The 25,961-nt window shown below is 29.6% G+C and overlaps 1 protein-coding gene across 3 annotated transcripts; it reads left to right on the top strand.

Annotated features, from left to right (window-relative positions):
• Positions 1 to 4,485: 4,485 nt before the first annotated feature.
• LOC137813526 (aldehyde dehydrogenase family 3 member H1) lies at positions 4,486 to 23,290 on the top strand. Of its 3 annotated transcripts, none has more exons than XM_068615845.1 (10): positions 4,486 to 4,927; positions 19,194 to 19,262; positions 19,344 to 19,440; positions 19,566 to 19,772; positions 21,403 to 21,518; positions 21,627 to 21,731; positions 21,812 to 21,984; positions 22,087 to 22,181; positions 22,374 to 22,519; positions 22,912 to 23,290. In XM_068615845.1, exons 1-10 carry the CDS (start codon positions 4,706 to 4,708, stop codon positions 23,143 to 23,145), a joined length of 1,464 nt encoding a protein of 487 aa, XP_068471946.1. In that variant the 5' UTR covers positions 4,486 to 4,705; the 3' UTR covers positions 23,146 to 23,290. The 3 variants fall into 3 exon arrangements, with proteins under 3 accessions (XP_068471946.1, XP_068471945.2, XP_090156301.1); XM_068615844.2 differs by lacking the exon at positions 4,486 to 4,927 and adding an exon at positions 16,695 to 17,211; XM_090300175.1 differs by lacking the exon at positions 4,486 to 4,927 and adding an exon at positions 16,867 to 18,395.
• The last annotated feature ends 2,671 nt before the right edge of the window (positions 23,291 to 25,961 follow it).

The raw sequence follows: 25,961 nt of genomic DNA, 5'->3' as shown, positions 1-25,961 counted from the left end.
CCTATGCTAATTTTGACAAGAAATTAAAGTCTACTCTACACTAGAGTTTATGGCATTTGAACATGTAAAAGAACGTCTTCTTGGATTCTCTTGGCCATAACTCTATGGTTGGCCCAAATCTACCCTTTGGTGGGCTTGCATGTGGGCTTGTGCTTGGGCCTCTTCCATCAACTTTTATTTATAGTGCTATGGGCATTCAAAGTGCAAGCTTTAACTCCACTCATAGAAGGACAATGATCTAATTGGAGCAAATCCTCTCAAATTAGAGGTTGACAAGTGTCATCCTCTAATTGAAGACAATCCTTTTCATTCCCATTAATACAAATGGCCTTTTGGCATTGGTGGGAATCCTCTCCATTGAGGGGATGACATGTGGACCTTCATGTCTTCCTTGCCACTACATGATTTTTATTTGTACTATAGTAATTTATTTGTAACTCTAACTATCTTTATTTTTCTATTTATACCCTACTCTAATTGGCTCAATACATGACCCATAAAAATTAGCCCAAAGCATGGCCCTAGAAAATGGCCCAAGTACAAGCCCAAAATAAAGCCTATACTAATTTATACAATGTTTATAAAAACTAGTAAAAAAATGGAATAGCAGACAACAATTAGTTCTCTCTGAGATGAAAGTGTTTTGAGCTCCTTTTTTTTCTTCCAATCTTCTTAGCCAAATGTTTCGAGGCTAAATGGGTTTTCAGCAGGTTGCTTTTGTAATTTTTCCCTAGATGGTCTAAAGTTGCATTAGGTCCAAGAAGGTTCATTTGTAACTCTAACTATCTTTATTTTTTTTATTTACACCACTCTAATTGGTTCAATACATGACCCATGAAAATTGGCCCAAAACATGGCCCTAGAAAATGGCCCAAGTACAAGCCCAAAATAAAGCTTATACTACTTTATACAATGTTTATAAAACTAGAGAAAAATGGAAAAGCAGACAACAATTTGTTCTCTTTGAGATGAGAGTGTTTTAAGCTCCTTTTTTTTGCTTCCAATCTTCTTTGCCAAATGTTTCGAGGCTGAATGAGTTTTCATCGGGTTGCTTTTGTAATTTTTGGGAAGAAGAGTAAGTATCATGATTTAAAGAAAAATGAGAGTTCAAAGTATTTCAATTCCCCTTTAAGGATGCTTTTTCAACTAGGCTTGTAAGGTGTTTTATAAGATACTCCTCGTCCTTTTTAGATTCCTCTTTTTCTTTTTCTTTTTCAAACAAACATTGATTTGACTTTTCTGTTGAGGAAAAGTTTGTATCTCTATCTAGTTCAGCTCCAGACATAGATTTTTCATCAAGCACATCACCATAATAGTTTTCTATAAAAGATATATAATGTTATCAATATCTAGTTCAACTTTAGACAAAGACTTTAATGTTATTTCCTTTTCTATTCTCTCTTTTTCTTTTTTTCTTTCTTTCTGACAAGAGCTTGCAATTTTTCTTTAAACTCTTTTTCTCTTCTATTTTTCCTTTTCACAAGGAAGAACAAATTTTCTTCTCATACACGCCTTCAATTAATTCCAATTCAATACTTCTGATTTTCTGCCAATTCTAACATTAGTTTACCTTTGTGTCCACCAAGACATGACATATTCTTGAAAACTTATGGTAGCCATGGAAAATCTTCTAAATTCATTCACTTGGTGGTTTTCAAAGATTTGTTCTACATTTATCTCTCAATCTAAATATTCTTCTATATTTTCTCAACCATAGAAAGGGGGGATATCTATCTTTGGTTCTCTAGGGAAAGAGTCATGTTTGGGTCTATAATGGTCTCTTGGGGGTGGTTGATAATAGTCTTCATTATGATGATTATTTTACACCCGTTCACTTTGGGACTTGGAGTCATGACTATTTTTTCTTCTATGATTAGACTCCTCTTTTCTATGTCTCTTGCCCTTATTTTGATTTATGAAAAGTTGGTTAATCAAATCCTTTATATCACCAAATTTTTTATCAATATTTTCCTTTTGTTTTTCCATATATTTTCTTGTAATCCTTGTCTCCTCTCTACAACCATATGACTCCTCTGGTTCCTTATTACTTCCTTGTACATTTGATGCATGGATATGATCACTCATTTTGAATATAAAATGAAAAAGGTTTTCACTAGAGTTTGATTCAACAATGAGTGATAAAAAATTTCACAAATAGATTTTCAAAGTTCAAAGTTTCTCTCAAGGTTAAAGAGTCAAAATTTCTTTGAGTTCACTCCCAAGAAAGGGTGGTGAGTCACTAAGATCACTTCCTATGTGAACCTTTGAGAAATGAAAATTCTTTCTTCTTTAAACAAGTATCCCTCATACGCATAGAACCCTCCTTGTGTCTTTGTTGTCAATCCACAAAGGTGGAGGAGGAAATCATAGTTATTAACATATTTGTGTGATCAAATCCAAGAATTTGGACTCCAAGTTGGCTAGTAGAACATGCCTTCTAGACAAGGCACCAACTCTAGTGTTTGTTTTTTCCTTCTTGTATTTAATCATAGGCCTTTCAAATATTTAAGTGACCCATGGTCAATGTGAATGACAAACTCCTTAGACACTAAATAGGGTTTCCATGTTTGAAGGGACTGCACTAAACGATATAGCTTTTTGTCATAAGTGGGATAGTTGAAGGAGGCACCATGAAGTTTTTTTTTACTAAAGTAAGCAATTGGATGCCTTCCTTAAAACAAAATTGCACTTATACTAACTATCATCACATTCTAACTCAAAGGTTTTAGAAAAGCCAAGTAAAGGCTAAAGTTAGTGCATTGGTAAGTTGAGCCTTAATCTTTTGGAAAGCTTGTTCATGATTTTCTTTCCAATAAAATTTGATATCCTTCTTTACTGACTCATTGACTGGTGAAGATAAACTAGAGAAATGAGGAACAAATCTTTTATAAAAGCTTGTCAAACCATGGAAGCTCATAAATTCTCTCACATTTTATGGAGTTAGCCACTCTTGTGTGACTTACATTTTATTAAGGTTCATATGAAATCCATTTTTACTAACTACAAACTCTAAAAAATAACACTAACTACACAAAAGGAACACTTATCTGCATAAGCAAAGAAATGATTATTCCTAAGGACTAACAAAACATGTCTCCAATATCTAAGTGTTCATTAAGACTCTTGCTATACACTAAAATATAATTAAAATAAACAACTATAAATTTTCTTATGCAATCCCTAAGAACATGATTTGTAAGTCCCATGAATGTCCTTGGTGGATTAGTAAGGCCAAAAGGCACCAATATCCACTTGTAGAATCCAAACTTGGCTTTAAAATCAGTTTTCCAACTTTTCGCACCACTAGAACACATTGTGGATGTATGATTGTTTATGCAATTAACTTAACCTGAATTATGAAGTTGAGATACGCGCATAGATAAAAAAAAATTTATAATGAGTCTGATGTTAATTTATAGTGAAAGTACTTAATGTAGTCTTCCATAAGGCATTTGTTTGATATTTTTGTTATCTTATATCCATTTTAGCTTAGATTCATTCATTGATTGATCTAAAGTGTTTTTAAATTGATTAGATATAGTCTATTACATTTATGATATAATTGAATTATAATTGAAAAGTATGATCGTATTCTTGATAGCATACCATTCCTATATTTATTGTATCACTTTTTACTCTAATTATAATTGGTACATGTGCAAATAATGTTATAGGATTTAATTTTGGAAGGATTTTTTTTTAAGTTGTATATCAATGCAAATAAGTGAATAATAGATTTTTTAAAATTAATTATGTAAACATTATGATGAATATTATTTTGAATAGTAGAATTTCTATTATTATTAGTTTATAGTTGGTTGAGGTGTTACCGTCTATATGTAACTCATTAGCCTACAAAGACCAATAACCTAACCAAGAACAATAATTCATATTTGAAAAAATCAACTGAGTTTGCTCGGTAACCTACAAACTCTAGGTCGTACAACCTGACTTTTAAATATCTTAACTAATAAATGTGTGTCTTATCCTACACATATGTTGGTTTGCATGTTAAATGATTCACTTTACACTATACCACAAAACCCAGAACCAAATAATGAATCTGCTTATTAATTTTTTATTACACAAAATCTTATTTTTCAATTACATGAATTTCTTTATTACTATTAACAAGTTGTATAGTAAATATATTTTTAAAGTTGAATATGTTTTTAATTTCTATTCTATAATCCAAAATTGGTTTTTATCTTTGGTTTAAAATTTCAACCATTCAAATACTTGTATGAATGATTGAAATAAATCATTGTAAAATGATTAAGTTTTTTTTTAAATGATGGAAATAAACTGATGTTCATTATAACTATTTTCTAACTATAACTATTTTCTGATGGATTGATAAAATTTAAAATTAAACCAATTCTACATAAAATAAATTCATCTCAATATTTTTATATTAAAAATACGATTTTAAATTTGAAAAAAAAATCAATTTAAATTATAATGAAATTGATTTACTAAGAAAATGTGAAGTAAAGAAGACAAAAGACAGCCATAGCTCCCTCCGTCGGACCACACTATTTTATATATAAAGTGAATAATGACAACACTACAGTTATAAGAATAAGACACTGATAATGACAAAGTAGATGAATATAAGGCAGTAAAAAGCATTGGCATTACATCTATGTTTGTGATTTGTGAAACCTAGAAAACATTTGTGTATGCTCAAAATTCATCGTAGAAGATGGCGAGGAACACCGAGAGCAAAGTGTTTGGTTCAGAAGAAGCTTTGGCGATGGTTGAGGAACTGAGAGCAACGTTTGACTGTGGCAAGACACGTGGCTTGGAATGGAGAAGTTCCCAGTTGAAGGCACTCATCAAGTTGAGTGAAGAACATGAGAAACAGATTGTTCAAGCTCTTCACTCAGATCTATCCAAGTCTGAAACTGAAGCCTTTGTTCAAGAGGTAAACTATAATTAATTTTATTGCTTTTAGAATTTTATGTGCCTTTACGTTTTCGGTTTCTACTTTCTTCTTCTTGCAATCCAAAGAAATAATAATTTGGTAGGTTCCCTGGGGATCACAAATGTTAGAACTCCTCTCAATTTTAATAGGAAATTTCTGTATTAATTGGTAAGAATATGATAAATATAAATAATATTTAATTTTTTAAATTAGATATAGAGATAATAATACAGATACATGACACGGATACGGGATACACAGATATGTATAATCTCTAAAATGTAGAAGACGGAAACACGGATCTATATATTATATAATTATGAACTATATAAATTGACAATAAATATTTATGTGCACAAGTATGTGTTTCAGTTTTTTTTGTTTGAGCATAAAGATATTTTTCATGACTAATTCAAAAAGATTTGTTCCTTATTTTTATAATCCTACTAAAAATTCATACAATAAGTTTGAGTTTTTAGAAAATTAATGTGTTTTTCCTTTTTTTAATTGTGTTAGTATCGTGTTAAAATTGTTAGAAATCCAATAAATACTTTTTGAATTGGATACTTATCCAATACGTTTCCTATGAATGTCTTTCGAGTGTATCCCACACGGACATATTATTTAAAAGAAGTCCCTGAACCATATAGGATAGTATGTATAGGTTGAGTCTCTGGCCTTAAATACTCACTTTTATTTTTGTTTTTCTATCCATTTTAAATTAGTAAAACACTTTAATGTATTAGGTAATCCAAAAAATTATCTTAACTTCTTTTAGTTGATATTCTAGATTATATATTTCTTATTTTTACTTTTTTTCTATAATTAGTTAATACTAATGAAATTGTTATTTGATATTTTAATTGAAAAAAATAATTTTTTTATATTAAATATTTGATAACATTATGTTTAAAATAATCATATTTATTAAATATAGAAAATATGAATAAATTTTTACTTAAAAAATTAAAATAAAATAGTGATATCTGTAAAATAAGATAGGTGATGTGATGAAAAGAAATAAACATTACGGGAATAATATTATAACCTTTCTCTAATTTATAATATCTACAGCCTGTGGCATATAGGTAGGAAGGAAGATGACACTGAAATAAAAACAAATTTATATAAATTAATGAATTAAAAATATCAAACTGATTGACTACAATAAATATATTTTATTAAAACTGGTAGAGAACTCTAATTTTCTTTGTTTCTGACGATGCTAATTTTAATATAATAAAAAAACAAATATTATATTTTTACCAACGCATCTAATATTATTTTTTTGGGAAACACATCTAATATTAAATATTTTAGGAAACACAATTAATATTGTTTAAAAGATAACAAATATTTATTAGTGGAAATTCAACTAATAACAAGAAATTTACTACTACTTAAGTGTCTGGAAATTAAATATTTTTCTAAAATAACAGGAAAAACAAAGAAATTTACCAATATAATAGCTCCATATATTTTCCTAAATGACTAAAATTACTATTGCTGTGTGAATCCGGATCCAATTTCCAATTCACTGTCCTTTTTCTTTTTTTTTCGATTTTTTTAAAAATAAATTATATTGTTTGGTTTTATTAAAATTAGAATAATAAAAAAGTCAATAAGTCTAAGTTGTAAAATCAAACTATTAAATCATAATTATTTAACTAATAAGTAATATTAGTTTTACTAATTAATTCATTAATATTAATAATTAAATTATACTTATTAAATTATTAAATTTAATGAAGAATATGAAATTTAATAATTATTTAATTCATTAAGTTTTTAATAACTTTATTGTAATTAAAGTTTTAAATATTAAATAAATAATATTATAACATAATATAGAAAATAAAAAATAAATAATTTACTACTTTAACTTCATTGATTATATAAATAACACAGTCATTAAAACTATAATTCATTATAGTGGTGAGTAGTTCACATTATGAACATATATGGTTATGAGTTAGATTTAGGGTTTATATATCCCTTAATAGTAACAAGTGAGTTATATGTTTTTTTTTATATCTTTGTTTTTATTTAAATTAAAATAAGATTCTGTGAAATTAGGGATGATAACAAATCGCCCTGAACATAGATAATATGTACTCATTATTTGTTACCTTTTATGTACCTGTTTGTAAAATATTTACTGGTTTTTTTACACCTGCTAGTATCTGTTGATTCTTATGGATATTTTTAAAATAAACACATATTTTATTCTTTTTAAAATAAAATTATCTAAAAAAACACACTCTCTAAAAAGTATAAATTTAAGTAAATGATACTCTAAAAATATAAATCTAAATAAATTACATTATAAAATATAAATACAAATAAATAGTACTTAAAATATAAGTCTAAATGAAAGTAATATCTCTAAAAAGATTTTAATGGACAAGTCTAAAAAATGTACAATTTAATCAAATCACACTCTAACATTTATATTTTTCTTATTAATAGATTCATTTTGACCAATTGATTTTTTTAAATAAATAATATATAAATAAAACTTATGATCAATGGAGTAAGTTATTAACATCATCATTCATTAGTTCTTTTAATATTATATTAAGCTTCATCTTGTATTTTCAATTTTGAAGGGTCTAAAATAAAAATTAATTTATGAATTGTAAGAATTAATTTATACTACTACGAATATTTAATTTGATGAGTTAGCCCATATTCAATTTTGGACATACATAAAGGTTTTCAAAGTATTTGGATATAATCTATTATGATGTGAAATAAGAAATCTATACTAATTAATGAAGACTTGGAGGCAACTAATGAGATAAAAATTTAAAAAAAAATATGTTGTAATGATCTCCAAGTTCAGGTTTTTAACCCATTAGTCTTTAACCAAACAAAATGTCGAAATATTCTTATAAATCAAGCTACATTGCTCCTCCATATAATAATAAGGTTCATACTTATAATTTGATGGCTCATTTTTCTTTGCAACTTGATGTTCCAAGAATCTTTTCTTCCAACAACACTCTCATATACGTTTAGATTTAATTTTTTTGTTAAAGAATCTAACTTCTTATCCTTCATGTTCATTTCATATTGATATGAGTTGATTTAAGAATTACACATATTTTTATAGATTTCACTTGGACTAGAATTTTGATTAGCAAGGTAAGGTGATGACTTAGTGAGGATTACCACTGGACATAAACTTAACCAAGTGGTTAAGTAAGTGTGAATGTTCTCTTCAAATAGCAAAGGGAAAAAGACTCACACAAGGAATGACAATGCAAGTGGAAAATTAATAAATTAAAAGATACTAGAATAGGAGTTTGTGAAAATGAAAGAGAGGAATTTAGAGATTAAGAAAGAAGAACTTAGATGGTTGAAGACTTCCATGGAGGTGGAGAGATGGAGGAGTCACGTCACTTGCAGGAGGAGGAGTCCAAGATAAGTGATAAAGGGAGTCGCCACTTGAAACGTCTTTGCCAAGATAAGACTTAGAGAAAACTAGATACGCGAAAATTCACTCGAGTAGAGTTTTTTTACTAAAAATGTGTTGTCATACAAGAGGGGGTGGCCACCTATTTATAGTGATAGGTGCCATGTGATTAAGGCATGGAGGGAAATTTGAAATTCAAAATTAGCTAGTTTAACTCCTAAACATGTGCCACTAATTGTGGATCTAAAAGGGGTCATGTTGCTCACATTTAAGCATGTGCTTAATGTGGGAAGTGTGACTAGGGGTTGAACATGGGAAACCTTCTAGATGTTAGGATTTCTATGGGCCATGAACAAACTCAATTTTTATGTTTTTTAACACCTCCTCTTAAAAAGATTAAAAGAAAGAATAGTTGGTATCCTGACCCATGCTCTAGTGTTCTGCTCTTGATGATCTTTTGAAGGATGGGGGCCTTGTGTCCTATGCTTCACCTAGTCTTGAATAATCTTTTTTGCTCTTGGTCTTCTTCTTGTAAAGTTGGGCTAGTTTAGATGGTGATGTTCCTTTCATGGTTACATCACATACTTTCTTACCAAGTTTCTACGAATAATGTTCACCCTTTCAATTTTACAATTCATTTCTCTCCATATATTTAGGAAGAGAGAAAAAATCCAATAAGTTAACTTTGTAACCTAGATTTTAACTTAATACTATAACCATCACTCCATTCATCACACCTCAATACTTGTCAAAATTTGAAATCATAAATGTAATCATTCAATGAATAACAAAAATGAAAGATTCATGTCACTCCATCAAAGTCAACTTAACATATTTTTGGGAAAAAAATGGTTAGATCAAATTTTAACATACTTTTTAATTTGGTTTTGATTATGTGCTTAACAACAAAGTGTGAAGCATAACTTTGTGAGTATAAGTCTTGTTAGACGCAAATGCCCATTTGGACAAACAAATGCAAGCTTATAGTTTCGTCTAACCGAACAAACACAAGCTTATATGCAAACAAACACAAGTAGTTTAACTTATATGCTTTGTTTGATGAGCTTTTGCTTAGACAAATTATAAGTATACTTTGTTCGATAAGCTTTTTTTCTTGGGTAGACACAAGGGTTCTCACTTCGTCTAATAAATTTTTGCTTGGACAAACAAAGCTTACATGTAGTGTGGGCATTCATATTAATGTCGAAGACTTATACATGCTTATTTTATGTGTGTATGGAATGTTTGTCTCTTTGTTTCTTTCAAGAGGATCTCACAATGAAGTAACCACATAAAGATCTCTTGAAGAATATGTTTAAAGTTGATTCATGCAAACAACTTTTCTGAAAAGGAAAAATGGTTGTGAAGTCAATAAACTATTTCAACTTCTATGTTTTATGTGAAAACGAAAAAAAGTTACTCATCCATGGCTTGATAAGTCATGTTGTGTATCAGAGGAGTTGTTTAAATAAGTCACATGTATTTAATGCTACATGGAGAGCATTTAATGCATTTACATGGTTGAATGTGGTCAGACACAAGATATAGAAGATTAAGGGTACATAACCTACAACAACTCTAAAAGGATTTGCAATGACTCTTTTTTCTCAATTATATATGTAGAAGATCTTTGTAAAGAAGAAATGTTGAAAACGACACTTATGAAAAAGCTCTTAATGCTCATGCGTTTTTAAGTAATCCTTAGCTTCAGTTTGTAAGAAAGAACATTGTTTATGTTCATAACTATCTAGAAGAGTTTTCTTAAACATGTATTCATCTTAAGATGTTAACTCTCTCTTTATGAGCGAAACATGTGATCATTTAGATAACAACCTTTGTTAGTGAAATGTGGGGAATATTCATGCTTAGCCAAAAGTGGTTGTGTCCAAAATAAAACTAGGTCATGATGTTGATGTTACTTTTGTCTTACAACGAGTATATAAAGTCTTCCCAAATTATCTAACTACACAATGTCTCTCCAGGATAAGTACACAATTTCTCTTTAGGATATATAACAAAATGCTCACGAAACTTGTTTTCGATCACAAGCCATAAAACGACATCACGAAGTTGCCACTTGAACCATCATTTACAAGGTGTTGACTTTTATTCCACTCTCATTATTACTCTTTGTGTTATGCTTTCTCTGTATTTATGGTGTATGTCGTATGACCTCGGTAGTGGAAGAGGAATGTTTTGAAAATTGTTCTTCGTAGGTGGAGCGTTGACCACATAGTTTTTGTTTGTGGGTTGAATGCTTGTTTCTTAAGGTTCAACATGTGCATAACATTGTCGAGGGAGCCTACACATTAATGGATTTTGGTTATTGTGTGATAAATTAGAATTATTATGTGAAACTTATTAGTGCAAAAAAAATAAGGGAACCTTCCCCTAAATTGCAAATTGGAAGAAGATTGAATTGTTTTGCACATACAATACTTTTACGTGAGGTTACTCATGAAGAGCTTTTTTCTTGACTTAGAGGACTTTGAACCTCCAAAAGGGTACCCACTACAATGATTAATATCCAACTACAAGTTTGTAATTTTAAATTCATGACTTATTTTATCTTCATGTTTATGTTTGAAATAACATGTTTTCTCTACAAAGGGAATGAGTTTGAATAAAGCTAATAAAATAATTTTAAAAAGCCTTTTCACAAGTAGCCTATAGACGATAGTAAGGGCTCGTCTGATGGTTTTATAAATAAGTTCACAAACCCTTTTTAAAGGGACAACCAACAAGATTTGCACGCGTAATAAAAGGTTCAACATTTAGATTTTACCCCAACTTAAGCTACATCTAATTCTCCAATTTCAATGAAAAAGGGTTCTTCTATATAAAAAAAAATTACATGTATTATTATTGTTACTTTTTTTTACAATGAGTACATAAAACATTCCCAAACTATCTTAGTACATAAACTTTCTCCAAGATAAGTGCACAAAGTCTCTCCAAGCTATACAACAAATAATTTTTGTTTGACTATAAGGTTCACACTCACAAGTGTGGATATGAAAATAAACGCTCCTTGCTTTAGGGATTACTAATCCATAATAGTGAAGAGTTTACCATTAAGATTACTCTCTATTTTTGTGTCATCTAAAAGACGAACTACAATTATAACACTTGAGGCTTTTTAACACTTTTTACATGCACATGTGGATCACTTGTTGCATCTCTTTGGATCTTCTTTATTCTTTGCATGGGAGTTCTTTATCAGGTGAAAGTTTTTTTTTAAAGTTTCGTGAATTTCTACTAACAACCTCTGCCTGGGTGTATGATGAAGTGGTTAGATCACACTCTTTATTTACGTGATGACTTTGTATTACTTTCAATACCAAATAGAGTTTTCACACATTGATGATTGGTATTTTGTGTCATATTATTCATAGAGTTGTTTGAGTCAACTTGTAGATAGTAGACAATATGACATCTCAATGATGTGTCACGTGCTTGAGTTTTTTCATTAGGCGTCTATTTTATATGAATTAAGTTATTTGTTTCTAGGCGCTTATAATAAATTAATTTGTTGATGTGCTTTTGAAAAGGTGGATGAATATATTAACTTAATAAGGTGTAGAAGAAGCCATTTCCGGTAGAAAAAGGAGATAAGCTTGTGGCATCCATGAAGAACAAAATAAAAAATAAGAACAAAGTTGCAAAAAAAGAGAGTAGAAAAAGGTATTAGTAAAAGAGAATTGGTTTAAAACACACCATCTTCCAAGAAACACGTCAACAAACAACTCTAGTAGAAATTCCCAACAACAAATGACTGAAATCATGTAGAATAGACACATGAAAGAACTCAAACACTATACACACTATAAGAAAATCATTAAATAGAAACCAAATTTAAAGACAAAAATAATTAATCACTATATTGATTAAATTAGATACTAATTTAGAAACTAAAAATTATTCGTATCTAAAGTGGTTTCTATTATTAATAAAAAATTATAAAATGATTTCTAAAGTGGTATCTAACCATTAGCTACTTAGGTTTTAACTACTAATATTTTAGATTTCAAATTATTCTCTAAAAGACTAATAGAGACTAATTTAGAATATAAAGTAGTAAGTAGCTAAAACCTTGGTAGCTCATGGTTAAATACCAATTTAAAAACTATTTTATAAATTTTTATTAATAATTAAAATTACTTTAGAAACCAATAATTTGTTCAGTTTATAAAATTGTCTTTAATTTAGTAAAATAGTAACTATTTATTTTAATTTTTAAATTAATTTCTATTTAGTGATTTTCTGGTAATAACGTATCATTGAGATATCATCCGGTGGATCTAGAAGGTGACTTGACTTATAAGTTTCTTGGATGGATTTTGATGAGTCTGGGACAGTTTCTAAGAGAGATTATTGGATAAATTATTAGGTATTGTGTGAGATTATTAGGTGTTGTGTGAGAGCTAGTACATGTGTAGGTATAAGTTCTTAGCCATCATTCTTGGTCATTTTAGAGAACCAATTGGAGGAGTTTGTGGCGGTTTGGTGAATTTTGGAAGATGTTTATGTGGGGAAACCAAAAGCTTGAGAACAACTATGTGGTGGCAATGTTTTTGGTAAACTTCTTGATAAAATATTTTAGAAAAATTTAAATATCCAAAAAAATTATAAGACAAAGAAATACAATTTTAAATAATTGTTACACAACATAGCTACCTTTATCAGCTCCTCTCACAACCACTAAGACAACTAAACAGTCACAAACTAATTTATGTTTTAAACTTTTTTTCTTATTCTTTCACATTATTTTTCATAATTTTTGTCAGCTCATAATGTCTTAAAATTTCAAAGATATTTGAATATGTTTGGGTTATCCATTTACCATATATATACTCTATTATCAATCCTTTCCTCATCAACAATTGAGTTTAGCAATAATTTTTCCATATAATCCACCCATTTTTTTATATATTGATAAATAATCAATATTAGATCATTGTTTTGTATCTCATTATACAAATGGAAATAATAGATACAATAATTTAATTTTATTAGTGAGTTATAACAATAAAAATGGTCAATGGTGATAATCATTCAACATTTGCTTTTCTACCATTTCCTTCAAGTTTTCCCTTTTTCTATAATCACCCTCAAAGAACTTGTGTTACAAATATATATACTAAGAATGCAACATTATTGCCCACACCACTTAGAAAGTTGTCCAATATTCAACAAGCAAAAAATGTATCTCTCATGGTTTCAAAGGAATAATAGAATTTCACACCTCTAAACTATGATATGAAATATCTTCTTTAATACTCTAAACATTTGGTCAATTTCAATCTTATGATAGAGATTTTATATTCTTATTTTACTCTTAATTATATTTTAAAATTAAAAAAAAAAACATATTTATAACAATATAAAAAAAACTTATTTATTGTACACAATATTCCTATTTTACTCTTAATTATACTTTAAAGTTAAAAAAATAAAAATGAACTATCCAAATACTTAAAATAATTACAAACACTGAAATAAAGTTAATAAATCTTTCACTAATTTATTTTTTAAATAAAATAAAAAAGAACGGTATTATTCCATATTACATAAATGCTAAACGAAAAAAATGTTTCCAAAAAATATTAATTTTAAAAATAAAAAACTAATATGGAATTATAACTTATTTGAATAAGATATCATAATTTAAATAAAAATTAATTATTTAGTGTATATATCTTGTATGTGATTTTCTGAAATACTACTTTTCTCTTCTACAATTTGTTTACACTATTATAAAGATAATTTAATTATTTAAAATTATAAAATTTAAAATTTTATCTCAAATTTTTAAAGTTTGCATATTTTTTTCCACATTTATGTCTATTTTATATATGTATATTCTCTCATTAATTAGTATGTCAGTCATCTTAATGTTGTATGCTCAAAGTAGAAAATAATATCAATTGAATAATATTTTTTTTCATAATTTATCCTTCGATTGAAAGTTGCTTTTACAAGTTAAGAATTTGATATGCCATTGTTATAGACTAAAGTTGACATAATGTACATTTTTTAAACATATATTTAAGTATGAATCATTTGATTAATTATTATTATTATTTAATTTTGAAGTATTATTATAAATATTCGTAATAATATATAATTTAAATTTAGATTGAAGAAGTTTACCTTTTGATTTAAATTTATTGATGATATAATAGTTTATAAAATTTATGCCAATATTGTTTAAAATATACATCATTACATTGTGAGGTGATAATCACAAATGAATATTAAATTATGTAAGATCCCATCAAATATAGGTGTGAAATTTGTGGTTTTGAAATCTAAAAAAGACACAAGTAGTTTACCAAGAAGAGAAAGAGAAAGGTTATATACATAGTTGTTAATACATTTTCTTCTTCTTCTTCTTCTTATAATTAAACGTTAGGAATGACTTATGTACATGGCTTCTCATGGTACCTTGCTTATTCACTTTCGGAGCTCAACATTTTCTGTCTCTCTATTATATATATATATATATATATATATATATATATATATATAAATATATATAAAGAGTATACAACATGTTTATGATAACTAATAAATTAGAGGTGCCAGGTACGTAAGTATAGATGAGTGTTCTAAATAAATAAAAAAATATGAAGTTTATATAATACATTTATGATAATTAATAATTTTTTAAAATGAAAATAAATATTAAATAGTGATAAAATCATAAATTGAAATTAATATTAAAAAAATCTTATTATTAAAAATAAGATGAGGATTCTCCCCATTTATATACTGTAAATTAATTTTATCTGTAGTTAAGGTATTTTTGTTGGTAGTTTAACATTAATTTTATAGAGTTTGATATGATAAGCACAAAAAATTTTGTTAAATAAAATCTGGTATTGAATTGAAGTCTAACTTATTCTTATAATACTTTTCGTGAGTTGACTATTCCTTTCACCTATTTAATAAAAACTAGACATATTTCTAATTAATGTGATCTCTAAAATATAAAATTTCTTATATTTTAAAAATATAATATAATATGAGATCAAATTTAAAAAAATAAAGCATGGCTAAGAGAGAAGTGTTAGAGAACTTTTTAATTCCTAAAATCATATTTTAAATATATTATATATTATTAAAAATATACTTAAAATTAGAAAATTATAACAGAGAAGTATTATATAAATAGAAAATTCAAACAGTTATAATATTGATTAAGTTTTAGTTAATAGTATAGCGTATTTTCTATATTAATTTTTAATTAATGAGAGGATTAAAATTATATAACTGTAACATTTGAAAAACTCAACTGATAAAAAAATTAAAATCACATTTTTTATATCTAGAAAAAATATAAATTGAACCAATTAAAATGTAAAAAAATGAAGTCTTCCCATTACAATATAGAAAATGATAAAAAAAAATCCAACTTAAACTAAAGTAATAATAGAAAAGGTAAGAAGAAGATAAGATAAAGCAAGTGTTAGGAGCACCAAACTTTGTAAATTTGAATCTCCTCAAATGGCCGAAACCAAACAAAACGTGTATAATGAACATTTGAAGAAGCAATTTCTTTGTCCAAATGGACAAGCAACTTGCTTGTCCGTTACGCGCTCCCATCATCGTGTTGCACACTCTCCTCCCCTAACATACCAACCACTCAAAATATCAACAATTTTTATGATTTTTATTATAACATAAATAGTCATTTAATACAATTATAATATAAATAAATAAATATTTTTACATATATAAATATATTATAATTAAATTTTGCAGTTAATAAATTTATAAATAATTTATGATGTGATATAAGGTTATTTTAAACTTTAAAAACAATATTTAAAGAAATAAATAAAAACAGATTGATTAAAGTTAATGGATAGTTAAGAAGATATAATATGTAAGTAAAGATAAAAAATGATAATATTTTTATCCAGTAATATTGTGTGATATCACATCTAAAAGATGAAATGTTGAGAATGTGATAGTTGAAGTAATAATCTTACTCTCTAAGCTTTTTATTTTATTTAAATTGTTGTAAAATAAAGTTGTTTATTTAAACATATAAAACAGTTTTCAAAATTTAATTGGATGGTTTACTTAAAATCTATATTTTAATTCAATTTAGAAGTATATAATTACCAAGACTTCACCATTATAATTTATAATTATAATTAATTGTCATAAAAATATGTTAAAACCTAATCATATCATGTAATTAAAATTAATAAATGTTAATAAACTATGGTGTTATCATTAATTTACATGAACCAATAAGAAGGCATACCAACAAAATAAGAAAGCATACCATTGGATCCTGTTAACCATGATAAGTTGACAACATATTATATCATATTCAATTAATAAAGAAATGTTTTCACTCTAGGAAAGATATAACACATTTTTATCCATTAATTAATACTAAGATAAATACAAAAAATTCAAAATTTCATTTTATCAATATATTGATATTTTATTAATTATTATGATATTATCCTTTTGAACACAGCTTCTGTTCTGTGTGTGTTTTGTGTAAGCTATAAAATTGAATATCCTCACACAACACTGCACCAAATCGTGTTTTTTCTTCTCTGTTTTTCTTTGCGTCGTTTTGTCCGCGGCACGCACAGCAGCAATGTCGTTTCAGGACTCGGACAAAACGAAGTCAGAGGCGAGTGCATTCGACGCGCCGGCGGCGTCGCGGCTCGTGACGGAGTTGCGTGGAGCCTTCGCTTCGGGCAAACCTCGCAGTTACGAGTGGCGAGTGTCGCAGGTCAAAGCGCTCGCGAAACTCGTCGCCGATCACGAGCAGGAGATCGTCGACGCGCTCCAAAAGGACCTCGCGAAGCCGCCGCTCGAAACCGTCGCTTACGAGGTGCTGTCGTTTATTCCACTGTCGCTGTTACTCTCTGCGTTTTACTTTCTCTATATTTGTGGTGCGTGTCCTTTGACCTCGGTAGTGGAAGGGGAATGTTTCGAAAACTGTTATTCGCAGGTGGATTTTGTTATAGAGATTTTGTGCAGTTCATTTATTATGGTGACTGAGTGATGCCGTGTGTCACGGCCTCAGATTTGTTTTCTGAGAAATGCTTTTTGTGTGCAGTGTTGACGTGTTGCATTGTGCTTTTTTGGGGATATTTCTATTTATTTATTTATTTTAATTTTGTTGGAAGGGGTATAGTTGAATTTATTGGTTGGTGATTTCTCTCTGGATTGCGGTTCGCCTTTCTTTTGCCGTTTGACACTGGGTGGGTTTGGTGTGAGCATTAATGGTGCACTCTTTGCGTTCTACTTTTAGGATGGTCAATTTGTGGGCCTCGGAGTTTGTTTTTGAGTCTACTATAGGTGGCTTTGACTGTTTTAATTCATTGATTCTGTTTATGCCAGTACTTGTGGCTGAATCTAGACAACTAAAACCGGGCAGACGACTAGAAACTGTGAATTGATCAAAAAACATTTTTTCTTCTGTCTTTTTAAAAAAATTTTATGATGAAAAAAATCATCTTATATAAATATAGCGGTATGTGATTGAATGAGGAGATATTTGTTCACAAGGGTTAATGACAACTTTTTAATTTTTAGTTGGTTAAATGACTAAATATGTTGCCAGTACCGTTTAATGTAAAGCAGTCAAAGTGTTTACCCAAACTACTGCCACTGGATGTGTTGTTGCAGGCCACTTTGTCCTTGCACTATTCTGGTTTTTGATTTTCTTTAATTAAATTGAGTGTTTGTGGTGTGTTGTTTGAAAACTGTTTACGTGCACACTATTTTTGGGTATGTGGAGGAAATAATTAGAGAGATGAAGGAAAAAAAGTAGAGAGAGAAACTGATGATGTGATAATAATGTGTTAGGAAATGAAAAGGGTGATAGAAGATGAAAAGGGAGATAGGAAGAAAAATGATTGAAAGCAAATTGTAAGAGAAGTTGAATGTATGAACACAATAACTTGTTCAGAAGCACTTCTATTCTTTCATGCGGTTGACAAAAGGATTTCAGTTTAGCTGCGAGATGCCTCTGGATATGAAGTTACTAATGGCACATGCCCACATCATTTGGTACTACTTTTCAAGTACAATGCAATTCACACTTTGTGTGCTAGTTTAAGCAGGAAAACATGTGCCAGTTAAGGTTGAGTAAACATGTAGGATTGAAATGTACTTAAATAGTCCAATGAAGTACTTATATAAGCTTTCCTCTGAGACTTGTGGCATGCCTTTATCTTAAAGTACTGCATCCTCGCCTCCCAAATTTGTTACCAAAACAAGAAAATCTTTGCGTTTGGAGAAGATCCAGGGTGTCTTGACGTATTACATCGTTATTTTTTTTAGTAATGCCAAATGTATGGTAGGCAATTCTAATTGCAGATCTTGAAATTGCAATGATAATTTTCATTGCGTGTATGCATATTGAATTGGCTATTTCTATTTTTAAAATTTTGGACTTTGATATCTTAGGCTGCTCAATCGTTGCTACCTTGTTTCTCAAATTTTCTCCACTTGATTTTGAATAAGGTTTTTAGGTTGATAGGTCCTGTGTACGTGGATTGGAGATCTCTGATGATGTGCAACCAGTGGTCCTGTCTATATCCTGTTATTAATACCCCTTAGATAGGAAAGACACTAAATCTATTTTATCCAAGGGATACTGAATTTTTATTACAGATTAAGAAATAATACTTGCTAATTATTACTAACCGAACATTTTGGAGCTTTAAATAAGGACATGAATCTGAAAATGTAGAATGAAAACCTAGTTTCCAGATTACTGCTTAATAGGTTGTGTCCATATTTTTATAATGGTGTTGAGTATGATATTTTCCAAATTCTCCTAACTGCGGGTAGTTTGTATTGCAGATTGCTATGTTGAAAAACTCATGTAAAGTTGCGCTCAAAGAATTGAAACATTGGATAACTCCCGAAAAGGTATATGTATGTGAATTTCTTTGCTGATACTGTTTGACACAAGTCTTTTTTATTTATCACATGAATTTCCCTTTATTGCAGGTCAAAACTTCACTCGCAAGTTTTCCTTCTTCAGCTGAAATAGTATCTGAACCACTGGGGGTTGTGCTAGTCATCTCGGCATGGAACTACCCTTTTCGTATGTTAATATTCTATTGACCTTGTTTCATTTGCTTTTGAGCTGACTTCTAACCTTTTTCTTTCCTCCAAGTTCTTTAAAATCTCTAGTGATGATAATATTACATTTTCCATCTATCTTTCCAGTGTTGTCACTTGATCCAGTCATTGGAGCTATAGCAGCTGGTAATGCTGTGGTTTTAAAACCATCGGAAATTGCTCCAGCCACATCGTCACTGTTGGCAAAACTGCTGGGAGACTACATGGATAAGTCATGTATTAGAGTTGTTGAGGGAGCAGTTGATGAAACTTCCGCATTGCTACAGCAAAAGTGGGACAAAATTTTCTATACAGGTTCTTGTTTGCAACTCTTTGTTTTCTTGACGGTTTATTAGAATCCTGAAATGATTTTGCTGCTCTCATTGACAATTGTTTCCATTAGAGGCATATTGGGCTGTTAGCAATTCTCCGTAACTAACTTTTTTCAACTGTCTTTATTATTTGATGCAATCCATGTGAGTCCCACGTGGGACCCACAAAGATTTTACTCTATTATTATTATAATGAAAATGTTTTGGAATGAGCCATTTGCAAGCATTTTTCTTTATGGTAGTAACTGGTGCATTTAGAAAAGAAAAACGGAACATTATAATCTTTTTATTTTGGTTTTGGTTGCAAAAGATCAGTTCGAGGATAACATTTGTTCATTAAGCTTCTAAAAATTCGCATGCATGCTACAAAAACATCAATGTGGATTCTTTTATTGTTAGTCGATGAATAGTTTGATGCATGCTATTGTAAGCGATCATATCATACATATCCAATATTGCTTGTTTCAATTACTTTAACAGGTGTGATATCAATGAAAGTTTATATTAATTTATTTTGGTGGACAACAACGGAAGTATTTCATTTTTTAATAATTAGCATAGGAGTATTAAATTATGTTTTAGGCTTCATAAATCTATATACTTTTATATAGCTGTTCTTGAAATTCTTCTTTAAAAGAAGAAAATACTTCATTCTAAACAGTGATTGACAATGCTGTTATGGTTTAACGATTGCTGTACAGTTTGGAATACATCTAGATGGTACTATTATTGGTCATGGAGATAGTTCAGATAACAATTTTGAGCAATATGTTTAGAAGAATATAGCCATATACCTTGTTGAATCGCATGATTCACATCATTTCTCAAGTTTAGGTAATGTATCCTACAGGATGAGAATATTTTAACCGACATACTGAAGGCGACTCAGTGATGGATAAGATAAATTTAAGTAGAAACATCGAAGAGCTGTATCTAATTGATACACAACTGGAAATCTGTGAGATAATCGCTTATAGGTAGTATGGAACTTGACAGTGCTCTAAACAGTATACATGGATAATTGATGATAAGAAATAGATTACTTTTGATTCTCTTGGCTCTTGAGCATTATTCTACTTTCAATGGTTGAGTTTTGACCAAGTCCCCTTGTACTTGTTTTAGACTTTCAGATGCATTGACTGTGTTTGTGATCTGTAACATATTGTCAGACTCTTAGTGTCAGTCTTATTCAAGAAATCTAGTTTGTTATTGTTCTGGTTCAAAGTTTAAATGACTTTAAACCAGAGCATTTAAGTTGAGTACCCTTGCTCACAGTGAGATACGTATTTTATAGGTTCTAGTTAGTTGTTTGTTACCCTCTGAATCTTAACTAATATTATCTAATCTTTAAAGTTTGTATCTTATCAACTGATTTCAAGTATCACTAGTAGATATCCCTTATTATTGACTAAGATTTTGGATAGTTTTATTCAATCTTTCTTGTTATTGTTAATAAAATTAATGGGTCCTATAACCGACTTTAGATAAGTTACATTCCCCATTAATAAGAGATCATACCGGTAAAATTATCAATATAAGGATCTGATGCTGAATTATCTTAAATGTTTATAAGTTTTATTACAATGTCTCACGTGTAATTGTTGGAGTTTTAGGTAATGGACGAGTTGCACGTATTGTGATGGCTGCTGCTGCAAAACACCTAACACCAGTTGTGCTGGAGCTCGGAGGAAAATCTCCAGTTGTTGTTGATTCAAACATCAATTTAAAGGTATACTTTTGTCATGTTTTATTTTTATCAGTTAGTTGTCATCACTCTGATCTCTTTGCGTTTTTTTTTTTATCTAAATTAATTTGAATTTGAATTTGAATTGTCAAGGTAGCAACAAGACGAATAATTGCCGGAAAGTGGGGTTGTAATAATGGACAAGCTTGCATTTCTCCAGATTATGTTATAACAACAAAAGAATATGCTGCCAAGTTGGTAATAAGTTTTTCCTAACTGTAGTTTGAATTTTTTAGTTTTCTGCTGTTTGTTTAGTGTTCGTTGTCTCCTATTTCTAGGTGGATGCGCTAAAGACTGAATTGGAGAAATTTTATGGAAAGAACCCATTGGAATCAAAAGATTTGTCCCGTATTGTGAACTCCAATCACTTTAATCGCTTGAAAAAACTCTTGGATGATGATAAGGTTTCTGGTAAGATTGTTTATGGAGGCGAAAAGGATGAAAGCAAATTGTAAGTTCTGCATATGCTTTTCGGGGTACTTACGTATAAAGTCTTGATTTTGTGAAATCGAATTGATATTGACTCTAGCTTCTTATTTTCTCAAAATTGCAGGAAGATTAGCCCCACTGTTCTATTGGATGTCCCACGGGATTCTTTGATTATGAGTGAGGAGATATTTGGTCCTTTGCTTCCCATCCTCACGGTAGGTGTTAAGACACCATTACACCACACTAATTGTTCTATGAGATTTTCTTCAAACTCTCGTTAGTTTCTTTGGTTGCTTGCTTTTACACTAGTGAGTAGTCTAATGAAAACAAATATGCACAGTTTTTCAAATTGCTCAAGGATGATCGATACCTTTTATGGTAAGCCCATTTTCTTTTGCTTGAAACAGGTAGACAAACTGGAAGAAAGCTTTCAAGTGATCAATTCAGGACCAAAGCCTCTCGCTGCATACATATTTACAAATAACAAGAAGCTCAAGGAGCTATTTGTTATGAATATTTCAGCTGGCGGCTTGGTTGTTAATGACACCACTTTACATGTAATTGTTTTATTGTTTTTACACTCTACCCTTGAGTACCTCCTATTCTTATATGCAAGCAGAACAGAACAGCAATATAAGTTATCACTTAAATCTTTTTCAAGACTAAATAAAGACTAGAGGCCATGCGATAAATTGTATTACTGCAGAAGATTAAAGAAAATAACTTCAAAATAATATCTTCAAACTTTTTCAGATTCCATTATATACACTAAGGAGCTTCTTTTAAATAAAATGTGTTGTTTCCGACCCATGATTGGTTGATCCTGAAATGATTCTCTTCGTATTAAATGTGGTTTTTCCGTTTACAGATGCTCACATTTTATTTATTGTTTAAAAACATTATTCATATTTGTTTCTGTTTTCCGTTTGGGTTTTTTACCTGGATGCAGCTTGCGGTTCATACTTTGCCATTTGGAGGAGTTGGTGAGAGTGGAGTGGGGGCATACCACGGGAAATTCTCATTTGATGCATTTAGCCACAAAAAGGCAGTTCTCTATCGCAGTTTTATTGGTGATGCATCAGTAAGGTACCCACCATACACAACTACAAAGCAAAGATTGCTAAAAGCTCTTATTGGCGGTGGCATACTTGGTATTATTCGTGCCCTGTTTGGTTGGTCCTAGGCTTTAATTTTAAGTATATTGGAATCTCGATGCTATTAATACTGCTTTCATTATGTCTTGTATTTTAACTCCTGTTCACTCAACTCATCAACCATGACTTGTGTGGATGAAAGTAAATTTTATGTATATATTGCTATTCTTCAAATTATTTGTTTTAAGTTATCATCTCCTATCAGCTTCCACGCTAATAAACACTGATATTCCTATCATAATGGCACAAATCTTGGTTTAGATTAGTTGTCTTGATCTTACTTGGTAGCAAGTTCTATAACGTTTTTTCAGAACCACATCGGGCAAAGGGTTTATTGTGTAGTAAGATACCGACTTGCGTAGCTTGATACTTTGTAGATTCAATCCTCTGAATTTTTCTCATAAGCTGCCAAAGTTGCTCCAGTACATAACTTGGTTATATAAAGTGAGAAGTTGATTTCAAAATATAATTTTCTTTCCTTAATTTCGTACAGACTAGTCATATGATTTCAAATCCAAAAATCTAAGTTGCTCTTACTTGAATTGTCATTTTTATTGTGCCAAATGCAAATAAACCTTGGATGCACATGATTCTATTCAGGACTATGATATTTTGATAACTTTGATATATTATTATTATAAACTATTTCTATTATTATTTTATTTCAAAATTTTATTTATATTATTATTATAATCTAGATATAATATTTTATTATTACTTTTGGTTGTGAAGTGGGTAATTTAAAAAAAGTGGGTATGAAAAGATCATTTTATTCTCAATTGAAGATATATAAAATGCCTTTTCGAAGGCAATTCTTATTGAAAATCACAGTTTCATAGGCTTCACATTTTATTTAATGAGTATCCTGTGGTTTGGTAACTTTTAATAAACTGTAACCAAGAGAATGTTGCAATTACACCTTATCTGCGTGAAGAGAGGATGGAAGAGTAGATCATACCGTCATAACAATTAGGTATGGGAAAAAGTTGAGTGAAAAAGTATTAATTTGTAAATATTAATTTGAAATTCTAAAACAAACACGTATATATATTATAGACGCGAGTTGTATATAGTTTTACATTTTGAATAATTTTGTAAAAAATGTGATTTTAGATATCATATGTAAAAAAAATGTAAAATTATAATTACGGGTCCCTTTTATTTTTAGAAGTGAGATGTTCTCAAGTTGATCATATAAGTATAAAAAAGATTAAACATTTTTAAAGTTTAAAGTACATGCCAATTAGAAGATTCCCATTATTACTTTGACTCTTGGTTGATAAGGTGTTGAAGCCATGTCAGTGCACATCTTGTAGACTAAATTGCCAATGATTTACTTAACGTTTTGTTAAGTGTGTTAATGATTGAATTTTTTTCATTCGTCTTTAAATCTTCTTTTTCAAAGAACAAAGTTCATAGGGGTCAGTTCCTCCATTAATGTTTGGTTGCTTGGTCTGTGTTGATTGGGGAGAGTGAAATCAAGTTAGAAAGGGAGGAAGGACACATAACCGTATGTTTATACCCATTCCTAAACTTAATCGTGTATTTAATATTTTTTCATCAACAATGGTAGGTAACTTAACAAAGTTGATGCTACAAATCTATCCCCGATATATTAATATCATATAATTTCCTAACACTTATAAACTATATAATTTATTCTGAATTATAACTATTTCTAACTAATGGTGGCAAAACAGGCTCACCCGTCCTGTATAGGCCCGTCCCGCATACATAATGCGGATTGATTTTCATGGTCCGTCTTGAATGCGGGTTGGTCCACGGGCTTGTGGGTGGATTCGCATAACTTCTACAAATTGACTATTATATAGATAAATCAAGTCTATGAAAATTGATGCAATATGAAATTATGAATTAATCAAGTCTGTGGTGTACAAGAAAGTATGACAAACAAATACACCTCACAAATTCTGAAATTGATTAGACAAGTTGGCCAAAAATCATTCATAGTACACATCATTAATAGTTACAAGAGATTTGATGAACTTATAAACAACACTGAATAAGCAACTGACATCAATTAACAATCAAAACTAGTTACCACATCAAACACTTGTTATGAATTGCTATTATATCATTTTCTTCCACTTCAAGAATATTATATGCAACCTTAGAAGAACTTTCATCTTTCACTTTTTGATAATTATAATATTTTCCATCATCTGCATACATTTGAACAATGACAATGAAAGAATGAATTTACCCTAAGAAAATCCATGCTTCCAAAAGTAATACAATAACAATATGATTGGTTAAAATAATTAAATTACACTAAGAAAATCTATGCTTCCAACTAGAAATACAAATAATTGTTTCCACATTTTCAGGCAAAAGAAAATTCCTATACTTGTTAAGAATTCGAGAACCAATGCTAAATGCAGATTCTGATGCAACTATGGTTATAGAAATACTCAACAAATCTCTAGCCATTAAAGCAAGATCCAAAAAACGTTGACTATTATTTTTCCACCACTCTAACACATCCATATACTTAGAAAATCAAAATCCAAAGTTGGCTCATTCAAATAAGTGTCAACTTGTGTTCTTCCACTTTGATTAGCTAATTGAAGCTTGCGCAATTTTAAGTAAGCAACTTACATAAAAAAGAGAGAGGGGGGGGGGGGGGGGGGGGGGGTTGAATTGCTTAAGAGAGGTTTTTGAAAACTTTTTCAATGTTTAAAAATTTCTTTGTGTGAATCCAGAACAGAAATCAGGTTATCCAAGAATATAAGCACTAAATCAGCAAAGCAACAAAAAAACAATCGGTTGTTTATACCAGAAAAGCTTAAAATAGAATTTAAATGAGTTTAGGGTAAAAGAGAGA

Source organism: Phaseolus vulgaris, chromosome 1 (assembly GCF_051622355.1).
Source record: "Phaseolus vulgaris cultivar YP4 chromosome 1, ASM5162235v1, whole genome shotgun sequence".
In the NCBI taxonomy this organism is placed as follows: domain Eukaryota; kingdom Viridiplantae; phylum Streptophyta; class Magnoliopsida; order Fabales; family Fabaceae; genus Phaseolus; species Phaseolus vulgaris.
Note: the sequence above shows the minus strand (reverse complement) of the source record. Positions and strands in the feature narration are given on the sequence as shown.